The following is a 13,708-nucleotide window of genomic DNA, read 5'->3' as shown; positions in this document are numbered from 1 at the left end:
CAATTAATATGCAAGAGTCTTGTCAGCTGACCCATTCCACAATGATACTGGAAATCTCAGCACTGCAAGGCAAATTCTGACCTGTCATGCAACAATATTGTATCAGTGGAATACATTGCTCAGCACTTACCATCCAGTTTCTGAAACTTTAAGAGGAATTCTTCAAATTTTTGCCTTATGTCAATGAGAGGTTTTTGTTGCTTGGAAGACTTTAGCACGTCTATGCATTTCTGAAGCAGACACACCAGTTCATCATTTGCCATCATTCTGTGCCAGATAGAAAAAAAATACGTACTTTAACCCGCACCATAAATTCAACAAATGTGCTGAAATGAACCTCCCTTTTCCACCTAAGGTAGGAACAGGTCAGGCCATTCAGCCCCTTGAGCTTGTTCCTTCATTCAGTGAGATTGTGGGTAATTTGACGATAGTCGAATACTGTAATTTTCCAATGCTTTAAAACATATGGGTAGCTATGTGCCCTGCATAATATTGTTCAATTATTACAAAAAGACAAAATGCATATAGCAACTGATCAGAAAGATAAGAAGAGAAAATGCTGAACACAAGATGGAAATAATCATGCCAGGTGTTTTGCATGCCTCCTAGCAGATTAGCTCAAAATTGGAGCAGCACTGAACTGACTTACTCACCCTACCTCTGGAGTAGAGTGGTGCTGGACAAGCACAGCAGTTCAGGCAGCATCCGAGGAGCAGTAAAATCAATGTTTCAGGCAAAAGCCCTTCATCAGGAATATAGGCAGAGTGCCTGAAGAGTGGAGAGAAAAATGAGGGGAGGGTGGGGGCAGGGAGAAAGTAGCATAGAGTACAATAGGTGAGTGAGGGTGGGGATGAAGGTGATAGGTCAGGGAGGAGGGTGGGGGAAGGTAGCAAAGAGTACAATGGGTGGGTGGGGGTGGGATGAAGGTAATAGGTCAGAGAGGAGGGTGGGGTGGATAGGTGGAAAGGAAGATAGGCAGGTAGGACAGGTCATGGGGACAGTGCTGTGCTGGAAGTTTGGAACTGGGGTGAGGTGGGGGAAGGGGAAATGAGGAAACTGGTGAAGTCCACATTGATGCCATGGGTTGAAGTGTTCCGAGGCGGAAGATGAGGTGTTCTTCCTCCAGGCGTCAGGTGGTGAGGGAGCGGCGGTGAAGGAGGCCCAGGACCTCCATGTCCTCGGCTAAGTGGGAGGGGGGAGTTGAAATGTTGAGCCACAGGACGGTGTGGTCCAACCAGAAGAAAAACAGGGAATTCGACCTCTTAAAATTTAAGAAATATAAATGTTACAGCAGGAAACAGCCCCTACTTGGCTTTCCTGTTTCAAGTCATTAAACTGCTGCTGTAAACAAAAATGATAGATTTTACATCTCAAACTCATCTAGCAAATAGGCCGTGTTCCTGCAGCAATATAAATGTAAAGTCTCAATGATATTCCTTAAGGAGCAGCAGTGATAGCATCACTGCACTAGGAATCTGGAGCCCCAGACTAATGTTCTAGGGTCATGGGTTTAAATCCCATTACGGCAGGTGGTGAAATCTAAATTCAATAAAAAAATTGGCAATCATGTATCACGGTCAATTATTGTAAAAACCCATTTGGTTCACCAATGTCCCTCCAAGAGGGAAATCTGCCATCATTATCTGGTCTGGTCTACATGTGACTTCAGACTTACAGCAATTTGGCTGACTCTTAAGTGGCCTCTGAGACATTCGAGCTAGCACCACCCATATGGATGAATTTAAAAAGAAATTGTGAATACTTTACAATTGTTGAAACAGTAGTGAATCCTGTGGTCTGACATAAATGAAAGAGTTGAGTTGGGGTTAGCTGACGAAAGGACTGAATTAATTTAGCACAGATGCATTTATGAAACTACACGAGTACACAAAGTACAGCGGATTACAGAGTCAGAGAGATGTACAGCATGGAAACAGACCCTTCAGTCCAACCCGTCCATGTCGACCAGATATCCCAACCTAATCTAGTCCCATTTGCCAGCACTTGACCCATATCCCTCCAAACCCTTCCTATTCATATACCCATCCAGATGCTTCTTAAATGTTGCACTGTACCATCCTCCACCACTTCCTCTGGCAGCTCATTCCACACATGTACCACCTTCTGCGTGATAAAGTTGCCCCTTAGGTCCCTTTTATATCTTTCCCCTCTCACCCTTAACCTATGCCCTCTAGTTCTGGACTCCCCCACCCCAAGGATCAAACCTTATTTATTTATCCGATCCACTCGCCTCAAGATTTTATAAACCTCTAAGGTTACCCCTTAGCCTCCGACGCTCCAGGGTAAACAGCCCTAACCTAATCAGCTTCTCCCTATAGCTCAAACACTCCAATTCTGGCAACACCCTTGTAAATCTTTTCTGAACCCTTTCAAGTTTCAAAACATCCTTCCGATAGGAAGGAGACCAGAACTGCATGCAATATTCCAAAAGCGGTCTAACCAATGTCCTGTACAGCTGCAACCTGAAATCCCAACTGCTATATTCCTCAATGCTTTGACCAATAAAGGAAAGCATACCAAATTCCTTCTTCACTATCCTGTCTACAAGCAGCTCCATATTGAAGAAAAACTCCCTGCCAGCGTATTCATCCCCTTCCAATTCAGGTGCAATCCATCCTTCTTGTAAAGGTCACTTCTACCCCAGACTAGATTCCAATGATCCAAAAATACGAATCCTTCTCTCCTGCACAGCTCCTCAGCCATGCATTCATCTGCTCCATCCTCCTATTCCTACCCTCACTAGCTCGCAGCACTGGGAGTAATCCAGATATTAGTACCTTCGAGGATCTCCTTTTTAAATTCTTGCCTAACTTTTTCTATTCTCCCTTTAGAATCTCATCCTTTTCCCTTCCTATGTCATTGGTTCCAATGTGGACAATGACCTCCTGCTGGGCCCTCTCCCCCTTGAGAACATTCTGCACCCTCTCTGAGACATCCTCGATCCTGGCACCAGGGAAGCAACACACCATTCTGATTTTTCGCTGCTGGCCACAGAAACGTCTGTCTGTACTTCGGACAAGAGAGTCCCCTAACACAATTAATCGCTTGGAATCCAACATACTCCTCATTACATAAGAGCCAGTCTCAATACCAGAAACTTGGCTATTCACGCTACATTCCCCTGAGAGTCCATCACACCCTATAATTTTCCAAAAAAATAGCATACTTGTTTGAGATGGGTTCTGTTGACAGGGCTCAATAATGAGGGCTGCAGCCAGCATCAACCAGTTTGGCCATACGGACTGTGTCTGTGCTGTAAGATCCTCGTAAAATGACCATATGAACCATGAAAGTAAGGACGCATCATTGACAGTCAGCCTCTCCAGAAGTGGCAGGAGGCACTTAAAAGCAGTAAGTGCAGTGGCTTACAGCTGCAAAATACTGAGAGATTCCAAAAGAGTGCGTGAAATTAGAGAATGTAATCATCGCCGATCATAATTACCCAAGCAATTGGAAGGCAGAGCTATACTCCTCCGTTTCCCATATGTTCCTCTCCAAACATGTGATATAGAGTTCCCTGATCTGTGGAGAATTACAGGTCATGTGTAAATTGCATAGAATGGGCAACTGAAGCAAAAGTTCAAAGTACACTGAAAGAGAAAAACAGCACCATTAAATAATAATGATTTACGCAAGACTTTTTGCCCAGAACAGCAAATTGTTGGTTTCTCATGACTTCATTCAGCATGTTGCAGTGACTAAAAGTAAAAGATGAAACACAATCTTTTTGGGTGAATTTGAGTCACCTGCTTCAGATCTAGGCCTTGGATGCCTGCTGTACTCCTCAAAGGTAGGTGACCACACCTCAGGCACAGGATGTGAGAGCACACAGTGTTAACTCAACTGACCATCAGATGCCCAGGACAGAGCTATAAAATGGCGCCATGCAAATGAACATCTTGCCTTATGTTTCACTGCGATCAATCTCTCACTCCCCTAAGATGTCTGAAACACCCATGTAATTAATTGCCCTCTGGAGTAAATGATGACAAAGGGAAATCATAGCTTCGATAAGAAAATGTTTGCAATACGTATTAAAAGCTATTACCAGCTGGAGCAAGACCATGTCATTTCAAGCTGCATGCTCCCTGGATGGTGGTGAATCCTTGACTACAGAGGATGGACTCTCTTAGCAAACTGCAGCAGTCACACATAACACAATCCACAGTAACAAGAGGACTGCCTTCCCAACAACAACTCTGTTTCTGGAGACACAGGGTTCTTCACGTTTTAAAAAGTAACATCCACATGAAAACTCTCAGATAGGGTAGGATCTTACTGCTCCCTGTGGAGCAAGCTGGAAGACTTGGGTTTTCGGGCTCTTTGGCAGTGGTGCCATACCCACCTCTAATGGTTCTTTTACTAGCAGCAGGGGAATCCTGCGACCTGGGAGGTATGGGGTCTCTCCCCCTGGTGGCACCCTGACCCCAAGTAGGCTGTTGCATTTTTAATATTTATTCCATCAGTAATGAAAGCCTAGGACCTGCAGGTTTGTCTCAGCAATCCAGAGATCAGTGTACTGATTGGTTGGTTAATGGGCTCTTTATCCAGCAATACTCAAGTTCTGGACTATTAAACAACAAATTAACATCTTGACTAAGTAATCACTGATCCCCGGAGGACTAAAGAATCAATAAACATTAAGGAAATGCTATAGAGCAGAGTTTCACTAAGTTAAATATTTAAACGAGTGATATTGAGTGACTTGACTGCTGAGTGCAATACGCTGCAGCCCTCCGTTCTGACTGCTAGAATTAATTAATTTTCAACTATGGAGGACAATAAGACACTCCCTCCTTCCACTAACAATTACCAATAACAATTTCGCTGATATAAAGAGAAAGTAATTCCATTCACAGACGGTCAATTATAGATTCTAAAGGTTCCCTGTTACTTTATGCTTAAATTCATAGAATCTCTACATGTGGAAGCAGGCCATTCAGCCCATCAAGTCTACATCGACTCTCTGAAGAGCACCCCACCCAGACCGACCCCCTCTATCCTATCCCTATAACCCTGCATTTCCCATGGCTAACCCACCTGGTCTGCACATCCTTGGACACTATGGGCAATTTAGCATAGCCAGTCCACCTAACCTGCACATCTTTGGACATTGGGAGGAAACTTGAGCACCTGGAGGAAACCCACACAGACACTGGGAGAATGTGCAAACTTCACACAGATAGACAGTAACTCATGGCTGGAATTGAATCCAGGTCCCTGGCGCTGTGAGGCAGCAGTGCTAATCACTGAGCCACCGTTAGCATCATTAAAACATCGTTTGAGACAATAACTCATCTGTATCAGAATAGCAGCATAACGAGGAAAGGGCTTGTGAATAACAGGTGGATCTTCTCAATGTGAATGACAGAGGATAGCTCACATAATCAGCCATCCACAAACCCTGGAAGTATTAGAAGAGGCGCTCCATTAGTCTTTAGAAGCATAAACAATAAAAAAAAGTTCCAGTTATATATTTCAGGTACCATTTAAGGGAGCACTCACCTGTTTACCCAAAGGGTATTTTGGAAGAGATGATGTGAAAACATGAAGGCATTTCAGAACCGGGAAGTAATTCTCGTGGTAAATATGGAGGTCTTTCAGCAGCTTCTGTACATCATCCTGCATCATTTGAGGGACAAATAAAATGGAAGCAGCTTTTACTGCTTTATCTTCAATTAACACCCAACAATGAACTGAAAGTCCTCAGAAAGTCAGATCTTTATATATACCTAAAGTATTTAATCATCTGGATCTGCTATTGCTAGGACCAAAGTCCACCGTTCATGCCAGTTTTGAAGTAGATTGGCTGGAATGACCTCCACAGACCGGGTAAAACATTTCACAGATTCGTGACATGACCACACTTGGGTCACTCATAAATTGTAGACAACAGATAAGATTCTAAATTGTGTCCATAAACCAAACCATACATCTTAACAGCATCGAATAAGACCTCTCAATCCATTGTGTGGTTGCCCATCGCTTCCGGAGCAATCCAAAACAGTACTTTCTTGCAAAAAGATGAGTATCTCTCTGCATTTACTCGAAGTTTCCATAAAATAGTCAACAGCCTATGTCACAACTACCATTTTTGTCAAACGTCCCATATTCCATAAAACAAACCCCCCTAATCTGGTTTCTCTTACTTCCCTGCTCTGTCTATCCTAGTCTTTTGTTGCCAGGGCCTCCTAGCTTGGGTCAGGCAGTACCCCCTCAATCTGCTCAGCTTTCTTGTTGCTTCGGTTCCTCAGTCCTGGGGCTATTGTGATACCAGCAGTGCTTGCTGAACCATTGCTGAGAAAGTGCCGGTTCCTGTCCTACTCTGGGCAAGTTCCTGGATCTGACGCAGTAGGAAAGACCTCTTAAATTCAGCCCAAAACCAAATATTAATCCATATTCATTCTGTAGCCTTCATAACTGCTCAGTGAAACTCCTTTAAGTTCTCTTTTGAACAGGAATTGGCTTCGTTAATATGGGTTCTCATCATCCTGGTGTATCTAAGATGAATTTTGCCAATGTTTTTAACATCTTTACTGTAATGCGGCACTCAAAACACCGCACAGTACTCTAGTTTCAGCCTAACCAATTTCTGCATAAATTATTTCTTTACTCTTGTAGTCCAATCAAGAAAATCTTTCCACTTTAGAGAAAACAGTATCTGGCAGCACAACGTAATCAAACCTTACAACTTCAGGAGGTAAAGGCAGCTTCAACAGCAACTTGCATTTATGTAGCAACTTTTGTTGTAGGAACATCTCATGGCGTTTTTAAGTGGTGGGTGGAAAGTAAACGTGGAGAACAGTTAAGGGCTAATAGTTGAAGGATCACTGAGTGAGACTGTAACACATTATGTGAGAGGTAGAAGGCGTGAACAGACATCTGGCTATTAAGATGGGTCTATGATGAAGCTGTGAAAGTTGCAGAGAGATATAGAGCATGGAGGCATTGGGAACAAATCTCAGAGAGGGGTCTTTCAGCAACTGAAAGGTCTACCAACATAAGGAGCACTGGTATAACAAAGGCTGGAGTCAAGAGGACTGAAGGTTGTGTGAATATACACAGGACTAAAGAAAGATACAGGGATAGGGCAAGGTGAAGGCATGAGGAACCTTTAAAGGGACAAACAGTTTAAGTTTAGAGCAGTGGACGATAAGTGGCCAGGGTTGATTAGTAAGGATGAGCAGGATAAGCACTTTGCCCCCATAACTTGTTTGGAATGCTGAATAATCAAATAGTTTACCTTTAAATATTGATCATTAGTCAAAAGTTCAATCTGCTTCTCAGAATCCTGACAATCAACATATCTAAAATGAAAACGCATACACAGATTAATTTTCCCAATATGAGATACAACAATAATAGGGCTTACACAAACATAGAGAATGCTGGAGAAACTCAGCAGGCCCGGCAGATCGGAGGAGATGGAAACAGAGTTAACGTTTTGTGTCCGGTAGGACTCTTCTTCAGAACAATAATTAGTGCTAACAGACTGGGGGGAGGGGGTCAACGAAGTAAGGCATTGAATTGTAGCATTGACATCATAAAACACATCGCTGGATTTTTAGACCACAACACGGGGCCAATGTAATAATATAGAAGAAATGCCCAGGTAACAGACCTCTAAGCTTTGGCTGCTGATTTAAATCATACCACTGAAGTACAAACAGACCAAGACTTTCTTTAGTCAGCCAGTAACCCCCAACTCTCTTGAGCCAATTGCCTGCAAAATGTTCCAACACTTACCCTCCACTTATATTCCCAATGACAAGCTTGACAGCTCACTTCAAATCAGATCACTGCAACCTCCTGGCACTTAACTATTGTACATTCAGTGGTGAAAGGCGACAGCTTCTGGAGTACATACATAACCAAGTCAGTGCCATCTTTCTGTTGCCTTCCAAATCTGACAGAGAGGAGGTGTAGAAAGGTTTTTGCCTTTCACAGAATCACATTGATTAAATCAGATAGAAGGAGGATCAAATGGCAAACAGAAGCATGAGGACGGTAAAAGACACTTACTCAAAAGCTATGCATCATTACAAAATATTCGAGTGGAACAGAATGGCAGCATGACTGAGATGTTCCAATATGGCAGCATTAATGAGAAGTTCAAATACAGCATTAGCGCCAAAGATCACACAGGGAATGGTTTAAAAAAATAACTTAAATTTACACAGTTAAGGTTAAGGAATAAGAAGGAAACTTGTTACATTATGCAAAACAATGAAAAGCAAGAGTTCAGTGAAATTTTGACATACTAGAGGCTGAAGGAATAAAGATGTCATAATAAATAAAAATACAACATTCCTGAAATACTCAGCAAGGCAACTAACATCTGGAGTCAGAAACCAGAGGTAAGGTTTGAGGCTGAACAAGTCAAGGAAAAAAGATAGGGAGAAATAAACAAAATGGAAAATTTATTTCAGGACAGAACTAATTAACGGACAAAAAGGATGATAGTGCAAGGCAAAAAGAGAATGACAATGGATTAAATTTCTTCAATGATAGAACCGACACAGTAGGTAGTGTTTAGGCTCATAAGAACTTGTCCACTCCAGCCTGGCAGCATAATTTTCTCCATGTACTTCTTGTCTTTTTTACTTCTTTTCTTCTTCATTGTTGAGGCTGAAGCAGTGTCAGCAGGGCACTGGTTGCAGCATGGGGATATGGACTGGGACTTCTGGTGGTGGTAGTGGCACCCAGAACCTGGATTCTTGGCAGTGGTACCCCCAGAGCGTGGACCCCTGGTGACAGTAGGCCCAGAGCCTAGTCTCATGGCGGCGGAAGGCTCAAAGCCTGGACCTCTGGCAATGGCAGTGTCCACAGTGGAGGATCCCTGCTGGTGGCAAGGCCCGGAATCTGGATTCTTGGCATTGGTGGTGCCCAGAGCAGGGACTCCTGGTGGCAGTAGGCCTGGAGCCTGGAATCTTGGTGGTGTCAGTGAGGCAGTGGTGGCAGCAGAGGTCTCATGGGATATCGGCATGGTCGCTGCTGTTGCTGGAACAGGACTCCTTGAGGATTGGAAAATCTTGTAGAAGCTCTGAAGCCGTGTTTGAGACCCCAATTTGAACAGAAGCTGAACTCTTATTTAAGTAATTTCTTTTTGTCCCTATTGTACCTCAAAATGGTGCTGGACTGTAGCAACAAAACATTTTTCACAGTTTCTTCAAGATATGTGAGACAATAAATAAATCATTAATTCATTCATTTACTTGTTTGCTCATCTCTAACAGCTACCAATACACAATGCCAAAGCTTACACATTAAGAATCACTACTTGGATGAAATGAACCAACTCAAAATACAAAACAGGGCGGGACGGAAACACTGGAGAGAGGAACAGAAAGTGAGAGAAAAATAAATCATGGCCTTTGATGAGAAACCAGTAACTTCTACTTACCTCATAAAAGATGGCACTTGACGGATACGTTCACAGTCACCATGGGCAAGATTCCGAATCCTGCCACTGGCCTCATCTAGTGAACAGCACAGGAGACTAAGAGGCTGAGAGTAGAAGTGTTCTAACAAAGATAGCTGGTAAAACAAGGAGCCATGAGAGGTGGAAGGGATGATGTACAAGGTATTGATTAATAATAAATTTCAACATTTTTGCCATCTACTTAACTCCTTCAGCTTGCAACTTCAACTTACCTGAAAACCTTTAACGAAATTCCTTACAGAAAAATCATGGTACAGGAATATGACAATCAAAACCTGAAGCACTTTTCCACTCAACTTGAAAGGGAATTTCGTCGTCAGCACCAACTGTGAAAGATTGCAAAAATTAGAAAGAACATGCATTTATAGGAATCACTGAAGAGAACATGCCCTTCAGCCCACTGAGTATACATCAAGGAAAAAAACTCTAAATCAACAATAGACTCACTTCCAGCACTTGGCCCATTGCGCCGAACGTTATTTCAAGTATTCACCCAAATACAGTTTAAAAGTCGAGAGGTTTCCAACCTCAGCTACTTCCCCAGACAGCGCACGCTCTGGGTGAAAACATTTTTTCCTCATTCTTTCCTCTAAACCTCCTGCCCTTCATCTTAAAATTATGGTCCCTTGTTACTGACCCCTAATCTAAAAGAGGCAGCTGCTTTCTATTCACCTTGTCCTTCCCCCTCATTATTTTATGTACCTCAATTGTCAGCAACCAAAGCTTACCTGGCCCCCCTCATTAGCTGGGCTCCGATCACCTGCACCACTACACACATCATCTATTGCATCCGCTGCACCCGATGTGGCCTCCTCTATATTGGGGAGACGGGCTGCCTACTTGCGGAACGCTTCAGGGAACATCCCTGGGACGCCCAGACCAACCAACCCAACCACCCCGTGGCTCAACACTTTAACTCTCCCTCCCACTCCACCGAGGACCTGCAGGTCCTTGGACTCCTCCATCGCCAGAACATAACAACACGACGGTTGGAGGAAGAGCGCCTCATCTTCCGCCTGGGAACCCTCCAACCACAAGGGATGAATTCAGATTTCTCCAGTTTCCTCATTTCCCCTCCCCCCACCTTGTCTCAGTCGGTTCCCTCGAACTCAGCACCGCCCTCCTAACCTGCAATCTTCTTCCTGACCTCTCCGCCCCCACCCCACCCCGGCCTATCACCCTCACCTTGACCTCCTTCCACCTATCACATCTCCATCGCCCCTCCCCCAAGTCCCTCCTCCCTACCTTTTATCTTAGCCTGCCTGGCACACTCTCCTCATTCCTGATGAAGGGCTCTGGCCTGAAACATCGAATTTCCTGTTCCTTGTATGCTGCCTGACCTGCTGTGCTTTAGCCAGCAACACATTTTCAGCTCCGATCTAGACAACATTCTGGTGGATCTCCTCTGCACCCTCTCCAGCGTAATCACACCCTTCCAAAAGTGGAGTGATCAGAATTGCAGATAGTACTCCAGCTGTGGCCCAACCAGAGTTCTGTACAGCTCCAACATGACTTCCCTGCCCTCAGAATTTATGCCACAACTGATAACTGCCTTAACTACCCTATTAACCTGTCTTGCCGCCTTCAGAGATCTGTGGACAAGCATCCAAGATCCTGCTGTTTCTTTCAGCTTCCTCGTGTACCATCATTCATCAAGTACTCCCTTGTCCTGTTATTCCTCCCTCACACTTATCAGGGTTAAATTCCATCTGCCACTGATCTGACCAGATAAACAGTCACTCTCAGGAACATGCTGAACTAGGCACAATATGCTTTAATAAACTAAATTAAAACTAGGAGATAGAAACAAATGATATATACAAGTATTTGTGAATTGAAAAGATCACAAGAAATAGAGCTATCCAGTCTGCTCCACTAGTCAATAACATCTGACTGCAGCCTTAACTTCACTTTCCTGCCTATCCCTCAGAACGCACCTCTCCCTTGACAATCCTAAACAAAAATCCCTTGACAATCCTAAATAAAAATCTGTTTAACTCAACTTTTAATATCATCAATGACACAGTGTCACTGGTCATTGAGGGAGAGAATTCCAAAGACAAAACACTTTGAAAGCAGAAATCCCTCCTCATATTCACTTTTAGGAGGAGACATCTTAGTTTAAAACTGTGCTCCTTCATTCCAGATTCTCCACAAGAGAAAACATACTCTCAGCATCAACCCTGTCAACCCCCGTCAGAGTTGATCATGTTTTAATAAGGTTACTACTCTTTCTTCTGGATCCCAATGAGTAAAGGCCCAACTTGCTTCACTTTTCCTCATAAGACAACTCTTTCATCCGAATGATCAGACTGCTGAACCTTCTCTGAACTCTTTTAAGTGCAAGTATATTCATTCCTCAGTAAGGAGACCAAACTGTACAATGTACTCTGGGTGAAGTCTCACCAACATGTTGGATAATTGTAGCAAGACCTCGCTATTTTCTTATAAATACCGTGAATGTTGGAGTAACTCAGTAAGTCTGGCAGCATCAGTGAACAGTGAAACAGGCTTTATGTTTCATGTCTGGTATCACTCTTCTTCAGAGCTATCTTACAAACAACATTTCATTTTAAGATTGAAAAAACATTTATTCTGACACCGACTTCACTTTGGAAGCACAGGCCTTTAGATAAACACAGAACATTGGTGGTCGGCAAATTGTACTTTCCACAGTAAAGCGTAGTGATTACCTTATCAATAACTGTAGTCAGGTGATCACGGCAGGAAAGAGACTGAAATAGTTCAATACAGAGCAGTGAGGAAACTGCATGAGGCAGCATTCGGTGTATAGTGATCGGGGATGTGGCAATTCCAAAAACCAGCACTAGAGGCAGCTGTTGGATATAGTTACTGCAACAACAGTGAAACAGAATTAATGATAATTTCTTCATAAGGTGGAACCTGTTTAGAAATCACATCATTCATTAACCCAAATAGACCTCCAATCCCACAATCCATATTGCAACCTATTTCTTTCCCATAAGCTTGATTGCAATTTGACTATCTTCCTTTGACATTCAATGGCATTATCGTTGCAGAATCCTCCATCAACATTCTGCAACTCACCATCAACCAGAAATTATCTGAACCAGCTGCATGAATACATTGGCTGCAATAGGTTGAGGAATTCTGCAGAATGCAACTCACCTCCTTGTGACGTCTACAAAACCAGACGGGAGTGAGATGGAACATGCAGCCTTGTGTTGTTGGATAGGTGAGGTCCCAACAACACAAGAAGCTTGACTGCATTCTTGGTCAGCACCACCTGAAATATTCATTCCCCTCACCATTGACGCTCAGTAGCAGCAAATGTGACTAACTACAAATTATGTTACAGCAAATTACCTTTCAAGTCCACTTTTCAAACGGGTGACCACTACCATCGTGAAGGACAAGGACAGTCGATACGTGGGATCACCACTGCCTGCAAGCTCCCCTCCAAGCCATTCCCTATCCAGACTTAGAAATATATTGCCGTTCCTTCATTCATCAGACACCCTCCCTAACAGCATGGGGTACCTGTGCCAGATGGACTAAGGCAGCTGGCATGATCTTCTTAATTAAGGGCAGGCAATAAATGCAGACCCAGCCAGTGACACACACACACATCCAAAGGACAAATTGAATAAAATATCGGAGGTGTTCACTAGACACAAAAGCACTTGTTCACACTGAGGAAGTCTGCAATTCACAAAAAGGCTGACGATGCTGAGCCAACTGAGGCTTTCCTGACAGATTGGTAGATTTTGTCAGGGAACAGTGTCAAGTAAAAAGGAACAAAGGTTAGTAAATGAGCTGCAAGTACAGATGAGCTATGATCTAACAGTGAGAGTGAATGGCCTTATCCAAACATAGAAAACAGCAGGAGGCCGCCGTTCAGCCCTTCCGGCCTGCTCCATAATTCATTGCGATCATGGCTGATTGCTCAGCATGGCAGCCTGTTCCTGTTTTTCTCCCATATCTTTTGATCCCTTTAGCCCCAAGTGCTGTACCCAACTTCTTTTTGAAATCATACATGTTTTGACCTTGCATTCACCATTCTCTGGGTGAAGAAATTTCTCATTTCAGTTCAAAATGGCTTAGCCCATATCCTTAAACGATGACCCCTGCCATGTTTCAATGCTGCTGTTATGTGTGATAAAGGTGCCTTTTACCCATTCATCAATGATAGACACCAATGTGGCAGGAGAGCTTTCTCTGCTCTCGATATTCAACTTCTATTAATATCCAGGAGCAAACACA

At 43.4% G+C, this 13,708-nt stretch overlaps 1 protein-coding gene across 2 annotated transcripts in view; it reads right to left on the bottom strand.

The window, feature by feature from the left end:
* The window catches only part of orc3 (origin recognition complex, subunit 3), a 70,146-nt gene that overhangs the window by 23,952 nt on the left and 32,486 nt on the right, over positions 1-13,708 (bottom strand). For both annotated transcript variants that reach the window (XM_060856917.1, XM_060856920.1), the window contains exons 8-14: positions 12,157-12,316; positions 9,676-9,789; positions 9,425-9,558; positions 7,265-7,328; positions 5,527-5,643; positions 3,464-3,543; positions 131-267 (exon numbers count right to left, since the gene is read on the bottom strand). In XM_060856917.1, coding sequence (XP_060712900.1) covers positions 131-267; positions 3,464-3,543; positions 5,527-5,643; positions 7,265-7,328; positions 9,425-9,558; positions 9,676-9,789; positions 12,157-12,316 — 806 coding nt within the window. The remainder of the gene's footprint in view (positions 1-130; positions 268-3,463; positions 3,544-5,526; positions 5,644-7,264; positions 7,329-9,424; positions 9,559-9,675; positions 9,790-12,156; positions 12,317-13,708) is intronic.

This window comes from Hemiscyllium ocellatum, chromosome 3 (genome assembly GCF_020745735.1).
Source record: "Hemiscyllium ocellatum isolate sHemOce1 chromosome 3, sHemOce1.pat.X.cur, whole genome shotgun sequence".
Taxonomy (NCBI): domain Eukaryota; kingdom Metazoa; phylum Chordata; class Chondrichthyes; order Orectolobiformes; family Hemiscylliidae; genus Hemiscyllium; species Hemiscyllium ocellatum.
The sequence above is the reverse complement of the archived record's forward strand: the minus strand, read 5'-3'. Positions and strand labels throughout refer to the sequence as shown.